We start from the raw sequence: 25,954 nt of genomic DNA, 5'->3' as shown, positions 1-25,954 counted from the left end.
CCTAGATGTTACTTTGCATGTGTATTAGTTCACATCTGTTTCTGTTCCCGTTCCCTCCATCACAAGATGACTGGGGCATAAATCGTTGAACATGTTGTTGATGTATAAATAACAAATGGAGCTAGTCTCCATGGCAAATATTGTTTGCCCATCAGTGCTGTAGGGCCAGGAAAGGCTGATCTCAAACCAGTTTCTCACATACTGATTGTGTTAGAGACACAGATAGGTGCAGCTAGTCCAAGATCAGCATAAGCAGGAGGGGAGGGACATCTGGGGTTTCATTCATGTCACAGCTCTGTTTCTCACTGTGCCCCCTGCTGGATAACTCATGGAAATCATCTCTTCTGTTTCAGATTAACCAAAACAAGCTGCCGCTGAGGTCTGTGGACCCCAGGTTGATTTCCAGAGGTGCTCCCCAGGATTTTACTCCCGCTTTTGCTGACTTCAGCAGGCAGATGCCGGGAGGCCGCGGAGCCCCAGTGAGTTATAATAACTCGTATGCTTTATTATTACACACCAAAATACAAAAAAATAGTTTTCTCACACAAAATATCCTAATATTAACCCCTTTAGGTGTGATTGAGCAGTTTTGGAGAACATGTAGCAATTTTGTTGATTTAATCTATTCATTTTAAGAAACCTCTAAAGGATCATATCTGGGTCATGTGTCAGCCCAAAATCAAAAGAAAGAATTCATGAATTGCAATTTCCATAAAGTAAATGAAACCTATTTTTATGGCCATTATGATGTTATTTTCATAGCAATTAACCACATCCCAAATTCTCATTAATGCATTAGTGAAACAAAAATCCTGTTACTGCAATTTGAAATAAAATATTGATATATTATTCAATATATATATATATGATATATGATATATCAATATACGTATATGATAAATAATGTATAAAATATTATCATATATAAAATAGGGATGGGCAACGATTAATCGCGATTAATCGCATCCAAAATAAAAGTTTGTGTTTACATAATATATGTGTGTGTAGTGTGTATAATTAATTTGTATATATAAATACCCACACATGCATGTATATATTTAAGAAATATGTGTATATATATATATATATTCACAATTAATATTATATATAAATATAAATATTTGATATATTAATAACACATTTTTCTTAAATATATACATGCATGTGTGGGTATTTATATATACAAATTAATACACACTACACACACATATATTATGTAAACACAAACTTTTATTTTGGATGCGATTAATCGCGATTAATCGTTGCCCATCCCTAATATAAAATATATATTAATGCCTTTTTTTAATTAATAATTTTCTAATATTATTTTACTGTAAAAAAATCATCAAAGTATTTCAATAAAGAAATCACCAATTTGATAAAATTATTTTAGATAAATTAACAAAAAAAACATCCACTTAAATTACGTTATACATTAAAATGTGCTTAATTTTGCAAAATATTATATATATATATATATATATATATTCTTTTGATTTATAAATAAGAGTCACTCAGCTATTTTCTACATTTTAAACTGACACTGTACAACACTTTATCCGAAGCTTATGCATGTGCGACGACCCCCTCCACGCAAGATCATTGTAAATGTTTCCGTGATCGATGACGTTCAGCTCAAGAAGTCAGAGAACGCCTGGAAACCTGGGATGAAGAGAGAGAGTGTCCCAGAAGACCCAGATGCCCTGAAAACCCAGGTGTGAATTCCTGATCTTTTATTGCGTTCATCAATGAGTGTAAAACATTCACAGTAAAAGAAGCACTCTCGAGTTTGAACTAGATGATGAGGTTGTCACGTGGATGCTTTTGTTCTTGTCGGGCACTGGGATTTGTTTGACGCTCTCATATCCTTTGAGTCCTGTTTTGTCTCTTTAGAAAGCGTGTTTATTTAGTTCTAAAGGTTGTTTTGTTGTTTTGAACGCTGTTAACCGCTGTGTCGGCAATCTTTTTTCTGTCACTTCAGGATTTGTTCCGGAAAGTTCGTAGCATTTTGAACAAGCTCACACCCCAGATGTTCAATCAGCTGATGAAGCAGGTAACGGATCTCACAATCAACACAGAAGAAAGGCTTAAAGGAGTCATTGACCTTGTGTTTGAGAAGGCCATCGATGAGCCTAGCTTCTCTGTGGCCTACGCCAACATGTGTCGCTGCCTGGCCACGGTATGTTCTATGCACTTTTGGTGTTAATTGTGCACATTGCAAAATTTCCATGTCTATTTTCTTCTGACTGCCCATTATTTTACCTCACATTATTCTTTTATTCAATATGTCATGGATGTATCCGATCCTATTGTAGCTAAAAGTGCCCACAGCAGACAAACCTAATACAACAGTAAACTTCCGGAAGCTGCTATTGAACCGCTGTCAGAAGGAATTTGAGAGGGACAAAGTGGACGACGTCGTACTTGAGAGAAAACAAAAGGAGCTGGACTCTGCCACATCAGTAATTATTCAATAATTATTATCAAGATTTAATTAAGACTTGCTTGTTTGACTTTTTGTCTGTAATGCCTATTTATGTACTATATTCACCAGGCCAAATGTATTTAATATGAATAATTTAATAGAAAGTTCATCCAAATGTTCAAATCTGTCATTATTTAAAAAATAATCTGTCATTATTTAAATAATTTTATGGAAAAAAGTGGCTAAAGATTTTTAGCTACAGAAAACAATATTTTTTTTTTTGTTTTAATTTTAGTTTTAGTTTACAATAACAATGCTGCTAGTACATTCTTCAACATTTTTTCAAAGAAAGAAAGTCATACAGGTTTGGAACAACATGATGGGGAGTAAATAATGGGAATAATTCTTTTTTGGGTGCATTATTCTTTTAAAGACATCATTAAAAGCATGATGCAATTTAAATGAAACTCTTTTTCTCATAGCCCTCAGAGAGGGAAAGAATGCAAGAGGAGCTTGAGGAGGCGAAGGACAAGGCCCGGCGTCGCTCCACGGGAAATATCAAATTCATCGGTGAGCTGTTTAAGCTCAAGATGCTGACCGAGCCCATCATGCATGACTGTGTGGTAAAACTACTAAAAAACCATGACGACGAGAGCTTGGAGTGCCTCTGCAGACTCCTCACCACCATCGGCAAAGACCTTGACTTTGAGAAAGCCAAGGTAACTCGACAACATTTTGTTATTATTCATTTTGGAGCCGTATTGATTCAAATTTCTCTAGATCATTGGTAAAAAATTCCTTGGAAAGGGAAATTCAAAAGGCGCATGGTGCATCCAAGGTCAAATATTTAGCTTTTTATTTAAGTAATCTAATATGACCTTGATGGAGACTAGAACCACTGTAAAACATCTCGCAAAAAGCAAAAGCATGCTACACAAAACAGTACCTAATTAACAAGTAGGGTGCGAAATTAACATTTGTCAAGTACCAAATATGTTTTTGGTGTGACATTTGGTTGATTTAATATGTTGATTTATATAATAGATAGTTAAAGTTGGATTGTAAGAGTGGCAGTCTGGTATAGGCAAGTAAAGGGTCCAGAATTACAAGATGTTTAGGGGCAGCTAAATCTGAAATCCTGTTCAAATGTTCTTCAAAGAAAATTCTTGAATATCCAAAGATTCAGTGGCAGAACCTTGAAAATATTGGCAAATCCTGTAATTGGTTTTACCTTCAAAACGCAGTGTGGGAACACGTAAACAATTTTGTTTCCCGAATTTTTTCTTTCTCCCATTGGACATTGCATAAATCCAGGCAATCAGACTGGGGTTTGCCATTTTCAGAAATCTTTTGACATTTTTTGTGCAAAATGCATCAGACACTTCGTGAGCTGCCTGTGGGCATCCCGTCTGAGGCTACAGTGTACAATTTGAGCTTTATTTAGAACGAGAGGACACTCAAAAGCAGAATTTTTCGATGAATTCTTAACTAACCACATAATTGCTGTTGTTCACTTGCCATTCCTACAACATGCCCCTGCTGTTTCTTTGTTAAAGCAGGCTACTAATAAATCAGTCCAATACCCTTGAAAGGCAGCACTGAGCAGGCAACTAGAGCAACAAGTTGTTGCATTGTGTGAAATTTAATTATTTATAGTGTGCTCTGTTGTATACTGTACATTTCGACAAATTTTGTCTCATCTTAAAATCTATATATTTGCATACCATCAACAATACACATAGTAAATACTGCAGTAGTACAAATATATGTACTGAACATAGCCTTGGGCTACTTACTACCACCATCTTTTTACAGTGGTGTTCAGAGTAGGGCCCGAAGTTTTGCCTGGAAAAAAAAAAATCACCTAGTTCCCCAGCACAGCTTCTTACCATTATGCCACGATTGTGTAATTGAGATTTCTATCTGATTGTGAAGATGTTGAAATACTTTTGTCTTTTGAAATACCTAATTAAAATGTCGTTAGCTCTACAAGAGGACTAAGCTGGGGAAAAAAAAAGTCATTTAAATAAGCTGCAGTGCAAAGCAAAAGCATGAGGAATAATCAGGCCTGGGAGTGAATGTGTTCTGAACGTTGTACACACATGCAGTCTAAATGTGTTCCAGCTGGGCCCAACAGTCGGCCAGAAACCCTAGAGCTAAGTATTAGGCAAGAGGGTAAATGAAAATATTTTCTGTATCCATCCTTCCTTTCTCACTGACCTTGCAGCAGGAACTTCAGGCGTTTTTCAGCTAGCAGGGATTCAGGTTGAGAAATAGCTTCTGCGTTTATAGACCTTGTTGATTTTGGAGCTTATGCAGTTCTTTGTCTCACAACATTATTTTTAGATTTAAGATGACTCCCCATATGTCCTAAATAATGAGTACAGTAGACAAGAAGATCTATGATCCAACATCATTGGCACAGTAAATGAGATCTGTCTCTTTTTATTATCAATATTTTTTCAGAGAAGCAAGCTGTGATTGACAAGGGCTCATGAAGTCAGTCTTTGATATTTTTTGTTTTGTATTTGTATTTATTTATTTCTTCGGTCAGTCATTTAGAAATCATGTCATAAATCATGATGTAACACAAAAGAGAGAAAGAAGAAAAATAAAAAATAAAAATAAAAAAAAATAACACATAAATACTGACCGAAGGGGTTTAGGCTGAAGTCAAGACTTATTTTGCCTAACCCCTTTTACAACAACAACAACAACTTATCCTGACTATTACAATAACATGTAGACACTAAAAAATTAATCCTCAACAATCAAAATTATGTCATACTTCCACTATCGCTTACTTTTCTTATATTCTTCATTCAAGTGTTCTATATTTTTCCATAATGTTCAACTTATATCTTTTCTTGAATCCCTTAATAGTTTTAGAGCTCTTAAGTTGAATAAGAAGACTGTTCCATAAATCCACTCCTTTAACTGATAAACATCTTCTCTTGGTATTACTCTTAGCCATGGGTTTTTGTAACAATTCAGTTCCTCTGAGGCTATATCTCGATTCTCTGATTCGAAACATCTCTTGTAAACAGTGAGGAAGCTTGAAATTGTAAGCCTTGTACATCACAACTGCTGTGTAAACATCAACAAGATCGTGAAATTTTAATATATTTAATCTGATAAAAAGTGGATTTGTTGGAGCAAGATATTCAGCATAGCTAATCACTCTAATAGCTTTTTTCTGTAATAAAAAAATCGGTTGTATGATAGTTTTATAGGTATTCCCCCATATTTCCACACAATAACTAAGGTATGGAAAAATGAGGGAATTATACAATATATATAAGGCTTTTTGATTCACCGAGGTTTTTATATTACACAGTATGGCAATAACTTTTGAAATTTTATTCTTTAATATATTAATATGCACCTTCCAATTTAACCTATCATCAATATTAATTCCCAAAAACTTTATTACATACACCCTTTCAATTTCTACCTCCCCTATTTTGAGTCGACATAGTTTGTTTGCTACCTTGTTTCCAATTACAATATATTTAGTTTTTTTCAGATTTAAGGAGAGTTTATTTGCTTCGAACCATTTTCTAAGACTCTCAAGTTCAGTTTCTACTGAATTCAAAAGAAGCTGAAGGTCTTTTCCCGAAGCATACAAACTAGTATCATCAGCAAATAATATACATTGCAATTTATCAAGGACTTCACAAATATCGTTAATGTACAGAATAAATAGTTTAGGCCCCAAAACGGAGCCCTGAGGAACACCGTGAGTTATTTTTGCCTCCAGTGAACGGATACCATTTATATGTACATACTGATTACGATCACTTAAATAACTTTTCAGCCAGGTGTGTGCTACGCCCCTGACACCATACTTTTCTAATTTATTTAAAAGCAATGAATGATCTATAGTGTCAAAGGCCTTACTAAGATCAATAAAGAGACCAACAGCATACTCACTGTTTTCAATTGATGTTGATAACTGTTCTACTAGTTCAGTAACTGCCATTGAAGTTGACCTGTTGGGTCTAAAACCATACTGATGTTCACTTAACAAATTGTGCTTAGCTATAAAATCATCAAGTCGTTTCACAAATAATTTTTCCAATATTTTTGAAAACTGCGAAAGTATTGAGATCGGTCTATAATTGGTAAACTGTTGCTTATCTCCATTTTTAAAAATAGGTATCACTTTAGCAGTTTTCATCTTACTCGGAAAGATACCCGTTGAGAAAGACTGATTACATATATATGTTAGCGGAGAAACAATACAATCAATGATATCTTTCACAAGGACCATATCAATGTCCGATTCATCTGTTGTTTTTTTGGTCTTAAAGGAAAGTACAATATTCATGATTTCTCTCTCACTAACACTTTCAATGAAAAGTGAGTTTAAATTATTTTTAATGTGAATTTCTTTTAATTCTTTTGCATTGTTAGATTGCACAATTTCATTGGCTAACTTAGGCCCAACATTGACAAAAAAATTATTAAATGCATTTGCAATTTCATTTTTTTCACTGATGGTTGTATTATTCACTGTGAAGTGATTAGGATATTCTTCCTTTTTTTTCCCATTCCTGATAATACCATTCAAAACCCTCCAAGTACCTTGGATATCAGTCTTATAATGCTCCAGCAAATTACAATAATACATTTTTTTATTAAATCTTATTATTTGAATTAACTTATTTTTATACATTTTATACCTTTCTTCATTTTGTTTAGTTCTTTTCTTTAAATAGACTCTATAGAGTTGTTGTTTTCTTTTACAGGCCCTAATTATGCCCTTAGTCAGCCATGGCTTATCCTGACTATTTTTATTTTTAATAAACTATTTCTTGTGTGGGCAATGCTGGACATATAATTGAGTTAGGGTAATATTGAACTGACGTGTTCTTCATCACCCTCTTCTCTGTGTCCTTGAATAGCCCCGTATGGACCAATACTTCAACCAGATGGAGAAAATCGTCAAAGAGCGCAAGACATCGTCACGGATACGGTTCATGGTACAGGATGTGATAGATCTGAGACTGGTGAGTGCCAGAGGGGATTGTGATTTGTGTTTGTTTGTGTGTACTGATAGCCATTGCCAGACGTTTATAAAAGCCTGGTTTTTATACAAGTAACAGAAAGAAGCAAGAACATTTTGTGTCTTTGCTCTCGTAATTGTTTTATTTAATTTTTTAAACTATTATGAGGCCCTTTTTTAATCATAATAACTGTATACTTTCCCTGTATTAATGCAAATTGTCCTTTCAATGAATACATAACATTTGATAAAATAATATTATTTATACACTAGTTTCTGGTCAGTATGATTGTTTTGTCTTTTTTTTTAAATGAATACTTTTATTCAGTAATAAATTTATCAAAGGTGATAGTAGTTATAATGTTACAAATCGATTTCTATTTCAAATATGCTGTTCTTTTGTTCATCTAAGAATCCTGAAAAAAATGTACAGTAATATTCAGCAGCAAAACTGTCAGCATATTAGAATGATTTCTGAAGGTTTGTGTGATTCTGAAGACTAAAATGATGATGCTAAAATAAATCAGCTATGGATCACTGGAATAAATGACATTTTTAAATATATTCAAATATAAAACAGTTATTTTACATTCCAATAATAATTCTCAATATTAATGTTTCTACTCTATTTTTGATCAAATAAATGCAGCCTTGGTGAACATAAAAGACTTTTTTCAAAAACATTAAAAATATCTTAATCCAAACTTATGAACGTTGATCGGTTGGTGTATGTGTGATAAAAATAATAATTCTAATATTTTAGGTAATTATTAAAATATTTTCCAAAATAAAAAAAATGTAAAATTACTCCTTGTATGAGAATTTTACAATATAAATGTTTATGTATTTATTTTTTTATTTCAGTCAAAATGTTAGCTAAGACAGAAACACTGAACGCAAAGGCCCAGAGACAGCCAAAGGTTAATACAGTATCAGAATCAGCAAGGTCATATATTTTCATTTGACAATGAGAATGTTCACATCTGTTTGCCCGTAGCATGGTTGAACTTGGTGTCTCTCCCCTGCATTCCTCAGATTTAATTTTTACTTTCGAGTGATAAAAATGTGTGAAGAGAAGAGTCAAATAGAGAGGGAATACTGTCAAATGTTGAAGCCTTTTTTTGTACCCAAATGTTTAAAAATCTGAATGTTTTTTAGTGTATATACTTTGGAGTTGAATGTACCCATTTTCTAAAATGATACTTATCAATTAATCATAGACAACTGATCTCCCTGTTTATTTACATTGTTTAGCATAACTGGGTTTCTCGGAGAGCAGACCAGGGCCCTAAAACCATAGAGCAGATCCATAAAGAGGCCAAGCTGGAGGAACAGGAAGAACAGAGGAAGGTTCATCAGCAGCTTCTGTCTAAGGACATCAAGAGGAGGCCGGGTGAGATCCACAGCACACACTTACAGCTTTATAGTGAATCTCCAGTCATACCAGGCCAACTACGGCGCCACCCAGAGGACAAAACCTCATTTAAATTTCCAGGTTTACTCTGAGATAAAATAAGATCATCAAAACATTAATGGGAATATGTTGTTTGCACAGCAGGCTTTCCAGACAGCAGATGGCTTGTTTGTAGAGGAGAACACTTTAATGGTTAACCAGGATTGATTTCCCTTTTGAATTTGTTCATGCAACAGCAACTTGACTGATTATTTTAAAGTGACCCATATTATGCTAATTTTGCTTCGGAGGTCTCCTACTATAGGTTTACATGCATCCAAGGCCATAAAACACTTTAACTTTCTCGTAATATACATTGCAGCATCACCTCTTTTCTCACAGTGTCTGAAACGGTTAGATTAAGGATTCAGTCTTTCTAAATCCCTCCTCCCCGAGAGCTAACTCTGCTCTGATTGGTCAGACAGCTTAGTCTGTTGTGATTGCTCTATTGCATACAGCACACAATTTCCTCAGCACTTGTTTACACAGTGATATGAACAGTAACAATGGTGTCTGTTTTACCATACCAATTCAAGTCCTCATCCTTTGGAAGTCCATTAAAAGTGGATTTGTTTTCAAAATGCAGAAAACGGTATCTTCTCAACATGTCAACAACAAAAACTAAACTTTTACTAAACTCAGGCGTCACTGTTTAAACAATGTTCAATGGCTAATATTGGCTAGTGGTGATGTGTTGTGACGTAACTTGTGTAACGCTGCTCTGTGACTGTGGTTACAGATCAGAGAGAACAGCGGTCGCAGAGGGAGGAGACATGGAACACCGTGCCCACTACTAAAAACAGCAGGACCATCGACCCCACAAAGATCCCCAAGATCTCGAAGGTGAAGAGATGGGTGTCTGCAAACTCATTTCATGTTTCACACATGAGATTTTTTTTTTTTGATGTGAATCAGAGCATACAATCTTCAATGTCAGCACAAAATTAATTGGAGTAACACTCACCTGCTGATTATAATCCGAGTTGTTAAGTGCAGCACAGAATAGGTTGACATTGACACCACATGTCAACAATCAGTAATAAGGCATTTTAACATTTGTGAATTAGTAAATACTCTCTCTTGTACCCTCTATGATCCCTGAACCTCAACCAATCCCCCCATCACAGCCTCAAATCGATGAAAAGATTCAGCTGGGTCCGCGGGCTCAGATCAACTGGATAAAGGGCAGCAGTGGCGGTGCCAAAGCCAGTGACTCTGGTGAGGAAACATCCTCACATGACACACCGTTCAAGACTTTGTTAAACCTACCAACATTCATGTATCTTGAATTGACCACCCATTCAGTTAAGTTTAGATTAGTGTGTATATTACGTGTATGAGTACATGTATGTACCCCCATATTTCCAGAGTTGACTCGCTCTGCCAGTAGCACCCTGAACCGTTATTCAGCGCTGCAGTCGTCCACGGCTCAGTCCAACCCACCTCCAGCCCAAACCTCCGAATCCGATTCCAGACGCTCGCTGGGAAGGTAAACAACATCTAAAAACAGATGAGCTACAAATACAAATTTACAAAATTAGAATTTTCTAAAAATTTGACATCTTCATTCTGTATGTCTCTGTCAGTCGAGGCAGCACCGGTCGTGAGCGTGGTGACAAGCCAGTGAGTTTGGGGCCGTCGCGACCGGGGCCCTTTAGCAGGGGTAGCAGCACCAAGGAGCTAACAGACAACTTGGCTCCTGAGGACACACGGGCGGAGGGGCCCGACTTACACCACACCCTTCGCAAAGCCAGCATCTCAGAGGAGAAATGTGAGATCGAGAACAACAGAGCCACAGAGAAGGGTGAGGAAGGACACATTCTTACATTAGTGAATGCATATAGATTAAAGATGCATATCCCAAAACTGAGCTTCGGCTTCATTGCAGTGAAATCAGAGATCCTGCAGGTCACTGGTGTTTCAGAGAAGCCTGTCTTGTCCGAAGAGGAGGTTGAGCGGAAGTCCAAGTCCATCATCGATGAGTTTTTGCATATTAATGACTACAAGGTACAGCGTCACAGTACACTCATACTAAACCACTTAGAATCAGTACCGAACACACTTTCTACACTTACAATGAAACACAAGTGGTTAAATATACACTATTGGTCAAACAAAAGTTTGGGGTCAGTAATGCTTGGTTCAGATTACACGATTTTAGCCGTTTTTGACGTAAGGTGTCGTGGGGATTCGTAAACGACAATGGAGATTCGATCGTATCATCTCGTATAGTGTGTCGTAGTTGGCGACAACCTATGTTGCGTCTGCGATGCTTTACGACATCACGACAAAAAGACTAGCATGTTTAATTTTTGTCCACAACGGTTCCATAACATGTATAAGGTTGACCAATAGGAGCACAGAAGCTTTTCCGTACACAACTTTCAAAAATGGCGAAACGAAAGAGAGGCGATGATGCTAACGTTAAAACTAAAAGTAAAAATATATAAGAAAACAATATTTTACCTCAAGTTCTCTTTGGAGGATTGACAGCCCATACTGTTCTTTTCGAGCAATTCAGAAACGTGTCCATTGTCGGGTTTTCTTTCTTTTTTCTGAACACAGGACAGCTAGTAACACTCACCGCTTCATCCATTGTTTGTTTACGTTCGTTTCTGGAAGTCACTCGCTACTAGTTTCGCCTTCTCGATGACATCACGCGCGCTGTTAAAGATTACATACGATGATTCCTCAGGAAGCAACGTGTAGTCTGACGTGTCTTGTCCACGACACGACAAGTTTTTAGGAGTCAAAATTGCGTAATCTGACACAGTGATTATCGTAACAGACAAAAAAAATTGTGTAATCTGAACCAGGCATAAGATTTTCTATCATTCGACACTGAAGACTGGAGTAATAATGGCTGCTGAAAATTCAGCTTTGACTTCACAAGAATAAATTACATTTAAAAATATATTAAATGATTATTTTAAATCGTAATAATATTTCACAATATTACAGCCTTGGTGAGCATAAGACATTTCAAAAACATTTTAAAACATTTAACTTAAAAAAAACCTACATTTTTTGAATGGTACTGAATTACTAACTATTAATATTTGGTATAAACAGGATTCATAGGATTAACATAGTTTAAATGTGTAAATTAAAATGTCATGTAACCTCAAGTTTAGCTAAAAAGAAAATCCCAGATTAAAAGGCTGCCATAAGTACTTTGGCATTTAATCTTTTCATATTGTTAATATTATGTTGCCCAGTCCATCATTGTGCAAATCTGAATTCTGGTATGTATTGGCTGGAAGTCTTCAGTATGTGCCCCTTTTTTCATTGTAATAGTTTCTGTCTGTGTTTGTGCCTGCCATCATACAGCTTTTCTTAGTTTGATTCGGGGTGTGTAAAGTGACTTTTAAAGGGACTGCAATGAGTACTGTGAAGTGTCAATGTTTTCGTGTTTGTATGCAGGAGGCAGTGCAGTGTGTAGTGGAGATGGAGCAGCCCTCTCTGTTGTATGTGTTTGTACGCATGGGTCTGGAGTGCACACTGGAGCGCAGTCAGAAAGCCAGAGAGCACATGGGACTGCTTTACTATCAGCTTATTCAGAAGGGCATTTTACCACATTCTGAACTCTACAAAGGGTGAGCACATGCACACATTTTATTTATGACGTGTTCACACTTGGCAGGTTTGGTTCAATTAAAACAAAAGCTGGTAAGATAGCTCTGTTAGTGCGGTTGAAGTGCCATCGGAAACCTGGTGTGCACCAAACAAGCAGGTCGATAGACTCATATTTCCAGGTGGTCACTGTCCTATTCCATACAAACTTTAATATCATATAAAATGTGAATGTAAGAAACAAGATGTGACCCAAAAAATGTCAGAATGCTCAAGCATACCTGTCCCTCCTTGAAACAAATCTTCGTTTGTGGGCAATGGGGGAATTTCTGGCACTGTTTTGACTCCTTTACACATTTTATAAGTTGTTTGTGAGTTCTAAGCTGGTAAAAATACCACCATATGCACACGCATACAATAAGCACATATAGCCCAGTTAAGGCAAGTTCCGTTGCAAATTATGCATCATAAAAGCATTGTTTTGTTTTGAATTTTTAGGTTCGGTCTCAAAAAAGACAGTGAACCAGGACTAAATGTATCAAAAGTGTGAACACACCCTGAGATCAAATGTACTGCAGTTTGCATGTATGTACTTTCACACTATGGTATTATTAAAGCGCTATGGATTTTCTCTCTCAACAGGTTTTCAGAGATGTTGGAGCAGGCTGATGATATGGCCATAGATGTTCCCTTCATTTGGCTTTACCTGGCTGAGATGCTCAGTCCTCTGTTGAGAGAGGGAGGAATGAGCATGAGAGAGCTATTCAGGTCAGGAATGAGAAAGGTCTTATGAGTCCTGTTTGGTGCTTTTGTGGAATTTGGGAAAAAAGGACATTCCTCCCCTAAAACCCATTTATATGTTGTCCTTAATGAACATTTTGTTCTTTTGAGGTGGAATCTCCTTTTAAAGAACGATTTAACAAATGCGCGTACTGTTAAAGCTTCAGTTGAAGGTCAAGATATTATATTAGGTAGCACTTTAGTTTAGGGTCCAATTCTCACTATTAACTAGTTGCTTATTAGCTTATTAGGATATTAGCTGTTTATTAGTACTTTTTTAAGCACATATCGATGCCTTATTCTGCATGACCATATTCTACATCCCTTAACCTAAACTTAACTATCATACTAACTATTAATAAGCAGTAATTATGTGTTTATTTAACTAAAAGTCGTAGTTAAACTAAAGTGACCTTTTAATTATATTATATTATATTATATTATATTATATTATATTATATTATATTATATTATATTATATTATATTATATTACGACTGCATCTAAAATAAGAATTTATTTTATATGCTCTACATACAGTTTATCTGTAGGTTTGTGGGGGGAATGTTAGAGCCTATCCCAGCATGTCTTCTGGCATTATATTATATTACATTGTATTATATCATACATCTAAAACTTGAAATTGAGTTTCAAAATTGTGGTAAAATGCTTTTACGAGTCAATTAAATAGACAGAATAGAGATTTGGAATATTTATTACAATCAATAATAAATGAATTTACAATAAGTTAGAATAGAATAATTTACCTATGGGGTAAATGTATATGATTATGTGCGTTTCGTTAAAATAATATTTATTTAACCATTTAATAAAATAAAAACAAAGCATGTATCCTTGCCAGTTACCCTGTGTCACTATTACACTACACAAACATATTTCACCATATATTTGAATCATTTATGTAAAAGTTTGGTTTAAAACAATTCCCAACTTTTGTAGACAAGAATATATTAGTGAAGGGTGGACGTTATCCACCAAAATGTTTGCATTCTTGCAGTCAGCATGGCCTTTGTTTATCATTTGGATTGTGATTTGAGACAGGTATTTCCAATAAGTTGAAACACAGAATTCAATACTAAATATAAATAAATAAAAACATCCTAAAGGCCTCATTGTATTGGGTTTTCTTACTTCTGGGGCTTTAACAGTTTGGCAGTGCACAGTAGTTGCAGTGATTCCAGCTCCACACAGGCTACAGCTGTCAGGATTCAGTTTAGCGTCTAATGGAGATTTGTTTCGTTTCTACAGTGAGTTAAGTAAACCGCTACTCCCTGTGGGAAGAGCTGCCATCTTATTTTCTGAAATACTGCACCTACTATGCAAACAAATGGTAAGCTCAACTTTTGTTGACATGATGTTTTAGAGCATTGAGTTCATCTTTATCTAGTTGATCTATCTGTGGTTTAGAGGCTCCTGCATGATGCTGCCAAAATTGATCATCTTTCATACACAAACACCTCTGTGACAGTAACAATTTGCAGTATTGTTTTGGCTTCTGTGAGTTTGTGTATTTACACGCATCTACTTGTGCTAAAGAGCCATAGAAAAGTTGGAGACTTGTGGAGAGAGTCTGGGCTGAACTGGGCCGACTTCCTGCCAGAGGGAGAACTTCTTCCTGCCTTCATCTCACAACAGGTGCGAACACAGCCTGAACACCTTCACAAATTCAAATACTCATAAATAAACTAACTACATTTTCCGTGAAAGTAGTTCTGTTTTTTTTCAAAATAGTGTAGCTTGTCCATTAACAAACAAGTTGGTTTTGCTTAATTGTTACCACAAATTTGAGGTACAACAAACTCAAAAATGTTACCTCTTTTTCTTAGGAAGTCTGATTCATTCATTCATTCAATTTACCAATTCATTTGAGCCCTGTGCTCCATTTTAGATTCTTTTTGTAGCAATATACAACATATTATTATAATTACAATGATTAAACAAAAATAATAAGTCATCATTAGTTTCCGACTGAGGCAATTTTCTCATTGTTTTGTGGTAGACAAATACTGTTCTGATTTAGAATATAAACATTTCATATACACTAATAAAGAGATAAATTAATACTTTTATACAGCCGTGGCACATTAAATTGATCAAATGACTATATTTATTCATCAAAGGTTCCTGAAAAACCGAATGCTAAAAATCCAGCTTTTCCATCATAAGAATAAATTACATTTTAGAATATGTTAACATACAAAACAGAGTTGGAGACTTCTTCAAAAACTAATTTTACCGACCTCAAACTTTTGAATGGTAGTGTATGTATTGCAATTAAAGATATTTATAAATACTAAAATCTAAATAGCTTTAAGGTAGTTCACTACTTTTTATTAGCAGCTTCTATTGTAAGCATTGCAAATTATGAGTAGCTTAATGCTAGAAGGCGCACAATCAACCAGTCGTGTTCTTTTTCCTCTTTTTCCAGAAGTTGGAGTTCACCGTGTCGGACGTCTCCCCTGTCTCTCCGGACACAGCTAAACCCAGCCTCAGTCCTGAGGAGCTGTTTAAACAACTCGAGCAGCTACTGCTAGAAGACATGGCCAGTGACGAACAGATCTTCGACTGGATCGAGGTAAAACTGATCCCACACTCACAGACCTCTCATATGAAAAAAAAACATAATAGCCACAATTTTGACATTGATACCATGGGGAAAAACTGGAATATAGATATTTTTTATATTATCTTATAATTTTGCAGCAGGTATATTAGGCTGCTGTCACTTTAAAAACAGGCGCACAGACCCATTATACTGTTACACATGCATTTTCTTTCCCAAATGTTTGTTCAATTAAAACAACTGACTGTGTTTAGGTGAATACTCGCCAACCAAGTCCAGCATTTTTATATTATTTTATGTATATTTGACTGTTTAAAGGGATACTCCACTTTTTATTTGGAAATAGGCTCATTTTACCACTCCCCCAGAGTTAAAGAGTTGGGTTTTACCGTTTTCAAATCCATTCAGCCGATTTTCTGATATTTAGAAGAATATCAGTAACCAGACAGTTTCTGGTCTCATTGACTTCCATAGTAGGAAAAAAATATACTATGGAAGTCAATGAGACCAGAAACTGTCTGGTTACTGATATTCTTCTAAATATAAAAAAAAATCGTCTGAATACATTTGAAAACGGTAAAACCCAACTGTTTAACTCTGGGGGAGTGGTAAAATGAGCCTATTTCCAAAAAAAGTGGAGTATCCCTTTAATATTAAAAAAAAAAAAATCTGCGGGAATGAGTCAAATTATACGCAATATCTGCAATCCCATGCTGAAATTCAAGCCTTGTAACACCAACTATATTCACCTGAAACAAATGAAACAAGCGAGTGAGGGGAGTCGAGGCCACTGCTAAAATCCACTAGCTTTTGGCAGGTGTTGATATACTCAAGCCCTGATTATACGACACAATTTCACAAGAAATTTTGACTTTTCTTTTCAGGCTAATTTAGACGAATCTCAGATGAGTTCCTCTCCGTTTTTGAGAGCTTTAATGACAGCTGTATGTAAAGCAGCAGTTAAAGGTGAGCAAACTGCTAATTCAAGTGGCTTCTGTTAAACAGCTTCATCTCTATCATCCGTTTGCCAATTGCTTTTATCTCTTTCTTCTCCAGATGAAAGCACGTCCTGTAGAGTGGACACTGCTATCATCCAGAGACGCCTGCCTATATTACATAAGTACCTTAACTCAGACACAGAGCGGCAGCTGCAAGCACTTTATGCTCTCCAGTCTTTGATCGTCACCCTGGATCAACCACCCAGTATGTAGCAGGTGAAAGTAAAGATGCCAAAGCTGATTACTAGGATCGTAATTTTGATCTATTTCTATTCACAGATCTACTCCGAATGTTTTTCGATTGTCTTTACGATGAGGACGTTATTTCGGAGGACGCTTTTTATCAATGGGAAACGAGTAAAGACCCAGCGGAGCAGCAGGGAAAAGGCGTAGCGTTGAAGTCGGTCACTGCTTTCTTCACTTGGTTACGCGAGGCGGAGGAGGAGTCTGAGGATAATTGACATGACGCCCAGAGGCCCCCTGCTGACGCAAACTATAAAATGCATACAGACTATACAAGTCTAGCCATAGACACACCTACTCCTGCCCACACAGGAACTTTGACTTTGAAACGCTGGCCAACTTGAGCTGGAACTCTCTACGACTCGGAGGGAACACTAAATACTTGTATCATATATATAGAAAATATTTTTGTTTTAAAGTTTGACTCTTTTTTTTGTTACTTTTAAAAGAAGAGAATTAAAATAGGTTCTGAACTCTTTAATTTATTATTTTTTTAAGAGACTGCAAATATGAAGTTTTATTTAACATTTGCAGGCAAAAAGAACATTGATAGAAATAACAGAATAAACATGTATCATAACAATAATATTAATTTTGTTTAAATGGTTCTGCAGCCTCCCTGGATTCATGTGATTCATCTTAAAACAGGGTAAATATTTCCAGCGAAAGAATTAAACGCATTGGTTTTTTTGGCTCAAGGTCTGGGATCGGCTGATGGTGCTGATGTTTCAGGATGTTCGGGGAAACTCCACCACTGGTTCTTCTGCTTCGGCTTTTGCGAACTTGGCAAATCACATGACAAACTCAATAAAAAGAAATATGCATCCTGAACAGATTGAACAAATAATTTAGACATCGACATCAAATAACTGTATGCATTGAAGGTGAAGCGCAAACACTAATGCAAGCCAGGATTGCTCAGCGTTCTTGTAATGAAGAACTACAGAGGAAATGTAAAGCTTGTAAATACATTAAAGAGAAAAAAAATGAGATTTAAAAATGACCATGATGGTGTGCTGTTTATTTTTGGAGGCATCTTTACTTATTTACTAATGCACTAGTTAATCTCTGCATTCTGACATGTGGATGTCCATCATGAACAGATGATTTGCTGGTTTTACCTCATTTCTGTGTGAGACACCAAATTGTGTAAAATAATTGAGGAAAGACCAGATTAATTTATTTAATTTTTATTAATTTATTTAATTATTAACAAATATTTTCAAATAATATTTGGACCAACATTTAATAAATGTATTTAATACATGTTTAATTAATTACAGTAAGTTGATTTTCACATGAGTTTCTTAATTTTTAGTGCTTGGGCTGTTTAAAGTAAACGATTTTTCTCCAGTGCAGTGACGTATTTCCAAGTGAAACGGAATATTGAACAGAGGGCAGGGTTTTACTCTAGCGCTCCTCCTCTCCATCTCTCGCTCATAGCAAACTAACGGTTTGAGGGGAGTGGTTAAGCGTTTCCCCACCCAATTTGTGAAGCCTACGTCATCAGAAAAAGAAACCGTTCCAGACCGGAAGTAACTTTTCAGATTTTGATTAAAGATTACTAAGGTAAAACATTTTTTAAATATATATTCACTTGCACGGATTAATTGTTTACCACAAGACTAGTAATATGCGCTAACAAAGTAAATAGGTTCAATTTTGATTTCACGGGGACTTTAAGGATAGAGAACAGCATGTAAATTGCATGCATTATTGTATATGTGTTTATATACCCATCTCTCTCTCTCTCTCTCTCTCTCTCTATATATATATATATATATATATATATATATATATATCCTTATTGACTTTTAAGCATTACATATAAGGATTTTTATATAAAAATGTTTTAATTTGATTAGTTATATAGTGTGACCAATATTTGTTCGTTTTTTATTCTAATATCATAAAAAAATAATCTATGAATTGAAATATCCACGAAAACAATAAGTCGGAGACTTTTACTTTAAATCAGACAGAGACTTTTATTTTATTGGGTTTATTCCCACAATTCCATCGTATATGTGTACGTCGTGACGTCAGACGTACAGAGCGTGTGCGTTCTGAAGTCGTAAATTGGTAAGTCGTATTTTATGCAACTTTAATTGAATAAAAACTCCACTTATATTGTAACATTTGCTTACTTCAAGCCTTATTTCAGAAACAGACTCAACCCACCTTTAAAATAATTCGCTGCTGCCTATATCACGTAAAGATTTGCGACAACAATCCACTAGAATAAACAACAATGACTGTGTTTTGAATCCAAGTGAGTTCTATAGTTACGTAGACAACATTTTGAGTATCATAGAACGCGCCTAAGCATACTGTTTAAGTAGTATGTAACGTTAGCTCATTAGGTTTAGAAACACAAAACTGCGTGCATTCTGAGCGTTTTCTATCTTCATTCACTTGCAGACAGGAAGCCGCAAAGATGTTCCGACCAAAGCCCACATTGAAGGACAGACATCACCTGTACAGGCTGATCATCAGCCAGCTGCTGTATGACGGCTACACCAGCATCGCTAACAGCCTAATCAGTGAGGTGAAGCCCCAGAATGTGGTGTCTCCATCAGAGCAGCTCATGCAGCTGGCCAAGACGGGTACGGCTCCAGAAATCTGTCAGTTTCTCACACTTTTTTTCGTGTATGCAATTGTACCTGTTCTGCATAACTGCTAAATGACTAAACTGAGCCTGTACCAAATAAGTACTTAAAGAAAAAACAAAATAATCTTAAGAGGGTTGCAATACATGAAATTCTGAAATGAGCTCAAGTATATTCTATTATCAATATAATATTACACCCATAGAAGTGTTTAACAAGCAATAGAATTAAAGTTCTTGAATTTTTCTTGAAAATTCCTTTTTTTATTTACAATTATGAATATAAAATGTTGCAAGGAAAGTGATCAAATAATAAGGGTAATATGAAAAGTTTAAAAACACACATTTCTTCCTCATAACTGAAGTTAAGGGATATATTCATTTTAACAAAATTAGAAATGGCAATCCAACACTTAAAGTACACTGGAAGTGCTGACACAAGTAGCATCAGGTGAAATACTGTTATTCAACTATATATAAAAAGTTTTTTGGGTAATGATTATAAATCATAATAAAATGAATCGTTGTTAAAGTAGTTGTGTCTGATTTTCTAGGAATGGAGAACGATGACAGTGCGGTGCAGTATGCCATTGGCCGCTCGGACAACGTGGCGCCCGGTGTGGGCATTGACCTGGAGTTTGATGCAGACGTGCAGACCATGTCCCCAGAAGCATCGGAGTACGAGACCTGCTATGTGACATCCCATAAGGGTCCGTGCCGTGTTGCCACCTACAGCCGTGATGGCCAACTCATTGCAACGGGCTCCGCCGACGCTTCCATTAAGATCCTGGATACTGAGCGCATGCTGGCCAAAAGTGCCATGCCTCTAGAGGTGAGTGCCACCCTTGCCTAAAGTCAGCGGATTACAGTTGTTTCATGAAGTCATTCAAAATTCATACATCTATTTTCTAAATGCATGTTATAGATCTTACTGTGAAAAATTCATCTTTGCATGTTTCTTTATTTTTTTTCCTTTTTCTTTTATTGTGTAATGTTTTGCTTTCAGTGAAAGCTGTCTTCTGTCTGGTGACGATTTCTCCAATCATTTAGTCGGCTTAAACTCACCCCTGCAAGCCCATGTTCATCTGCCTCTATTTTTAATTCAATGCCCACATATCAAAATCCAATCAAAAGCCTTATTTTTCAGTAGTCCATTATGCTCGGATTTATGTCACAATTGAGAAGTATAGATCTGCCTCTACTTTCATTTCATCGTGACTAATAATATGTTATTTCAGTTGGACAATCTGAACGTGTGATTCTGTTTGTTAACAGGTGATGATGAACGAAACGGCTCAGCAGAACATGGAGAACCACCCTGTGATCAGAACATTGTACGATCACGTGGACGAGGTCACATGCCTGGCTTTTCACCCGACCGAACAGATCCTGGCCTCCGGCTCTCGGGATTACACCCTCAAACTCTTCGATTATTCGAAGCCATCTGCAAAAAGAGCCTTCAAGCATGTACAGGTATACAGACAAATTAAATCAAACCTCTAAATCAGAGGTCTTCACCCCTGCTCCTGGAGACTCACTGTCCTGCAGTGTTTAGCTCCATCCCTAATCAAACACACATGAAGCAGCTAATCAAGCTCTTCGGGATTGCTGGAAAATCTAAAGCTGAAGCAGGTTGGATATAAACTCCTTTGCAGGGCAGTGGGATTTCAAGAGCGGGGTTGAAGGTTAAACTCTAAGCCTAAGGGTACATTTACATGACAACAATGTACTAAAAACGTACAAACGTTGTCAAAACGATCCCGTTCACACTGATGTTAAACGATAATATTATGAGATCTTTTGTAATGCACATACAGCTGTAGGGGTCTGAAAATATTCTAAGAATATAATACTATGAGTGTGTTTTTAAAAGAAAATGCTGTATATTATATAAGCTGTACATTGGTTGAATGCAGTATTGCATTAAGGGGTATTGCATTAACTCCCTACAGTGGTTTTGACGACACAAGATGGTTTTTATACTGCCAAGGGCGTAGCTCGCGTGGTGAGCTGAAACCTGCGTACGTCACAAAGTGCAGAACATCCAATAGGAAAATTCAACTGCAGTAGCCACCGTTCAACCTGAAGAGGGCAGCACTAAGACGTTTTTACACCATATATTGTAGAAATAGAACACTTTATAAACAAATGCCAAAAAAGTTACTCGAATCAATGACTGGTATTAATAAAAAACAATTCTTACAGATCATTAACTAAAAAAAGTTGGTTAAGTGTTTAGTTTCTCTTTAAACACACACAAAAAAAAATCTGCAGTAAAAATGAAAACCTGCAAGGCCTGGAAGAGAGCAAGCCTTAGCCAACTTAGTGAGAAAAAGTGATTCAAAAGTGAAACCTTACTTTACATAAAAATCGATGTAATTAGTAACTCTTTTAGGGAGTAAGGCCTTATTGTAGTGTGTTTCATTTTAAAGTCACCCCAGCACTCTGGTAATATGACTTTAAAAAAAGGGGTTTCTTGTGGCCCGCCTTGGTTTATTTAAGCTTTTGCCATGGATTTCTTTGCAATGCTTCTTCTTTTCATTTTCTACAGGAAGCTGAAATGTTGCGCTCCATCTCTTTCCACCCATCTGGGGATTTCTTGCTGGTGGGCACGCAGCACCCAACTCTGCGCCTTTATGACGTCAACACTTTCCAATGTTTCGTGTCCTGCAACCCTCTAGATCAGCACACAGACACCATCAGCGGAGTCTGTTACAATCCCAGTGCCAACAGCTACGTCACCTGTAGCAAAGATGGCAGCATCAAACTGTGGGATGGAGTGTCTAACCGGTGTGTGACTACCTTTGAGAAAGCCCACGACGGGGCTGAGGTCTGCTCAGCCGTCTACTCCAAAAACTCCAAGTATGTTCTATCCACTGGAAAGGATTCTGTTGCCAAACTCTGGGAAATTTCCACAGGCCGGACTTTGGTCAAGTACACAGGTGAGATGGCGAATTATGCGCTGTGTTAGATTATGGATAAGGTAAGGAGAATAATAATTCGACTGAAGGAAATAGGGTGTCAGTTTCCGTTTTGAGCAATCCCGATCTCAAATTAAGCCGCAATGGATCCAAAACAATTTTTAGTGACATGGTGAAATAAATCATATTTTACCTCCGATGTGAATTTTAATGTGATTCAATGAAAGACAGTACTGCTGCAACATAATAGTAAAAAAAATTCATCTATTGAGTTATAGATGGTGTTGCGCACAAAAAACAAAGATACAATACAGTTGCTTGATTTAGAAAATCTCGCGAGTCGGTTCTTTATATTATATCAAAAACATAAAGCAGGACCAGTGTGATTCCCTGACAAATCTCTCATGAAACAATTTTTTCTTCTTTATTTCTTGTTTTTGTGAATCAAAAACATATAGTACAAACAATGTAGCCAGATTCCATAAAACACATTTACTCGTATGAGTCTTTCTTTTAATAACTGGTTTGACTTTGTAAAGGCCATTTACTGGTTTGAAAACATTACTCTGTATAATTACACAGCATTAACTGAGAGATCATTTATTTTGTTTGTAAGCAGAAAAGACTTTATTACTGAAATACACTAATATGAATCAGAATTAAATCAAATCTTGGGCTTGAGAATCTGAATCAAATTGAATCGGGTTACTGGTGTATTTTTAACAAGGCTAGAACGCTATTGACCAATGAGCATCCAGGAATAAAACAGTTTATTTTATAATACATACTAAGATGGTCTTTTTGGATCACTAAAAAGAGTTATTTGATATTTCTCTTTATGTAGTTTTCTTGGAACTTCCAATTAGCCAATTTGGGGTGAATAAACCAAAACCTTGACGCATATGTTGGAAACGTGCTGTCTGTCATCACACCACCTGTCAATTGTTTTTCATCATTGTGACTCACACACACCCTTATTGTGTTTCCTGTCATGCAGGTGCGGGTCTCAGTGGGCGACAAACGCACCGCACTCAGGGCGTTTTTAACCACACGGAGGACTACGTGCTGCTGCCGGACGAGAGAACCATCAGCTTGTGCTGCTGGGATTCACGCACAGCCGAGAGGAAGAACCTGCTCTCCTTGGGCCACAATAACATCGTGCGCTGTATCGTCCACTCACCCACCAACCCCGGCTTCATGACCTGCAGCGACGACTTCAGAGCCCGATTCTGGTATCGCCGCACCACCACTGACTAAGAGACATTTGTGTGCTTTGAGACCAAAACGGTCTGAGTTTCTTTTATCAGCAGGTCCCAAACACAGAAATGTCCACATTGTGTATGACTTCATTGGCTCCTTTGCCAAGGATGCGTATCATTGAACACACAAAAACGTTTTTTTTTTTGTTTTTGTTTTTTTAAGCATCAGAGACCTTGTTGCCTCTTATGACTGTGGTACCTTTCTATTACTATCAGGTGGCGCTGTTTTACAAATCATCATCTGAGATGCATTGTTTTTAGAACTTTATTTTTTGGATTCAAGACCCTTTTGTAACATCAGAACATTCAGCTGTAAACTGAACTGTGATAAAAAAAACTTTGTGTATCTGACAAGTAGATGAGTATTAGTCTAGTGGAAAGTGCCTAGGATGACGTCTTTTCACTTTTGATTTGTGTACTGTTCTTTTTGTTTTATATTAAAAGTCTCTGAGAGAAGTGTTTCTTGTACCGATTTTTAATAGGCACACGTCTGAAGCGTTTGGGAATGCCATTGAATCATTAAATCATAGTTGTTAGCGGAGTTTGCTATTGCTCAAACTTTGGGCTTAGGGTTTGAACAAACTCTTAACCGTTAGCGTTTGACTTTGTTGTTCAACTCGTTTCTAAACCATCTCAACTATGAAAAAAATCAGTGTGTGAAAATCCTGTAGACTTAGCACTACCATTCAAAAGTTTGGGGTCGGTAAGAATTTGTAAAAATGTTTTTAAAAGAAGTCACTTATGCTACGAAGGCTGCATTTATTTGATCGAAAATACAGTAAAAACTGTATTCGATTTTAATATACACTAATGAGCCAAACATTATGACCAGTCACAGTTGAAGCGACTATCGTTGATCATCTCCCAACAAGGACACATGTTAAGGTCTGGGTAGATTAGATGCAAGCGAACAATCAGTTTGCATAATCAATGTGTTGGATGAAGGAGAAATGGGCAGGAATAAAGATCTGAGCAACTTTGACACGAGACAAATTCAATTTGAATTTGTCAAATGCAATGCATCCTTGCATTAAAGGATTCATTTCTTAAGACAAAAAACCTTACCCCAAACATTTGTGCTTCAAGCCATATTTAGGGCCTAGAAAAACAAAGACTTGAGAAAGAGCATCATGGTGGCATGAAAATCAAAATAATCTGCATAATTTGCCTTCCTCAAATCTATTTGCAGTCCTTCCTTTGACTTGGTTAGTTCGGCTTGCAGCTTGGATGGTTTTCTGCTACTGTTTGTTTTAAAATTTGCCTTGGTTTTGTCTCTTCTATGTTTATCTTATTTGTGGCTAGTGTTTGAAGCAGTGTTCACAGACAGAAGTGGAAATACTGCCCACCGCCCAATAGATACGAAATGGCACATTAGTCATTTACAGAAGCTGCAACCACTGTTTGCTGAGCCATTCTCTAGAAAACCCTATATATGTGGCGCAGCAACATCCTCATATGTTGTTTAAAAGCTAGTCTGCAATTTCTAAAACTCTATGAACTAACACAATCAGATGAATCATATACGACCTATGCTCATAGATTCGTGGCGCTGTGGAACTTAGACATTTAAAAATGCTGATATTTTTGGATATTCTTCAGTAATGTCAAATGGTCAGGTAATAGTTTATAATATCTAAAAATAGGCAAGTGTCTCAGAGGCAAGTATGTCTAAATGTTTGACAAGGAAGGGTAATTCCTTGTAGAGTTTCAAGATCCGTCTTGTTTTGCGTTGGCCGGGCTCTTAATAAGTACAAAGCCTCATTCACAGTGAGTGTTACTCAGCCGGTTTACTGTGTGACGGATCCGTGTTTGTTTGTTTTTTTAGGGATTATCAAATGAGCTCAATGGCTTTGCAGAAGAAATGTTTACACGCATTATAGGTGTATCGAGTAAACTATAGAGTTGTGTACAGATATCTGTTCACTGCTGATCACTTCTGGAAATTATGTGTAGCATAATAGTGCAAAGGAAATAATAACTTCCTTATTCTTTAGAAGCCAGTTTTTTTTTTTTTAAGTGGGCTGTTGTCTTCTGTCATTGATAAATCTCGTGTGACTTTTTGTAGTTGTACATATAAAATCTAAAGGTTTTTGCTTGTGTAGC

At 36.4% G+C, this 25,954-nt stretch overlaps 2 protein-coding genes across 4 annotated transcripts in view; both read left to right on the top strand.

Annotated features, from left to right (window-relative positions):
• Positions 1-18,066, top strand: part of eif4g3a (eukaryotic translation initiation factor 4 gamma, 3a) — a 49,851-nt gene extending 31,785 nt beyond the window's left edge. For both annotated transcript variants that reach the window (XM_039673244.2, XM_039673245.2), the window contains exons 15-34: positions 354-479; positions 1,566-1,715; positions 1,982-2,179; positions 2,316-2,462; positions 2,908-3,144; positions 7,333-7,437; positions 8,688-8,826; positions 9,626-9,729; positions 10,014-10,104; positions 10,255-10,375; positions 10,473-10,690; positions 10,775-10,893; positions 12,310-12,482; positions 13,102-13,227; positions 14,508-14,589; positions 14,796-14,894; positions 15,688-15,834; positions 16,707-16,788; positions 16,879-17,025; positions 17,100-18,066. In XM_039673244.2, the coding sequence (XP_039529178.2) occupies positions 354-479; positions 1,566-1,715; positions 1,982-2,179; positions 2,316-2,462; positions 2,908-3,144; positions 7,333-7,437; positions 8,688-8,826; positions 9,626-9,729; positions 10,014-10,104; positions 10,255-10,375; positions 10,473-10,690; positions 10,775-10,893; positions 12,310-12,482; positions 13,102-13,227; positions 14,508-14,589; positions 14,796-14,894; positions 15,688-15,834; positions 16,707-16,788; positions 16,879-17,025; positions 17,100-17,281 (2,793 nt within the window). In that variant the 3' untranslated portion in view covers positions 17,282-18,066. The remainder of the gene's footprint in view (positions 1-353; positions 480-1,565; positions 1,716-1,981; positions 2,180-2,315; positions 2,463-2,907; positions 3,145-7,332; positions 7,438-8,687; positions 8,827-9,625; positions 9,730-10,013; positions 10,105-10,254; positions 10,376-10,472; positions 10,691-10,774; positions 10,894-12,309; positions 12,483-13,101; positions 13,228-14,507; positions 14,590-14,795; positions 14,895-15,687; positions 15,835-16,706; positions 16,789-16,878; positions 17,026-17,099) is intronic.
• Positions 18,067-19,034: 968 nt separating this feature from the next.
• Positions 19,035-24,307, top strand: cstf1 (cleavage stimulation factor subunit 1). 2 transcript variants are annotated; one of them, XM_039674219.2, is made up of 6 exons: positions 19,035-19,145; positions 19,485-19,669; positions 20,226-20,503; positions 20,947-21,144; positions 22,223-22,613; positions 23,590-24,307. In XM_039674219.2, exons 2-6 carry the CDS (start codon positions 19,501-19,503, stop codon positions 23,847-23,849), a joined length of 1,296 nt encoding a protein of 431 aa, XP_039530153.1. In that variant the 5' UTR covers positions 19,035-19,145; positions 19,485-19,500; the 3' UTR covers positions 23,850-24,307. The 2 variants fall into 2 exon arrangements, with proteins under 2 accessions (XP_039530153.1, XP_088981221.1); XM_089125095.1 differs by lacking the exon at positions 19,035-19,145 and adding an exon at positions 19,222-19,335.
• Positions 24,308-25,954: the final 1,647 nt, after the last annotated feature.

Source organism: Pimephales promelas, chromosome 21 (genome assembly GCF_988280905.1).
Source record: "Pimephales promelas chromosome 21, fPimPro1.hap1.1, whole genome shotgun sequence".
Lineage (NCBI taxonomy): Eukaryota > Metazoa > Chordata > Actinopteri > Cypriniformes > Leuciscidae > Pimephales > Pimephales promelas.
The sequence above is the reverse complement of the archived record's forward strand: the minus strand, read 5'-3'. Positions and strand labels throughout refer to the sequence as shown.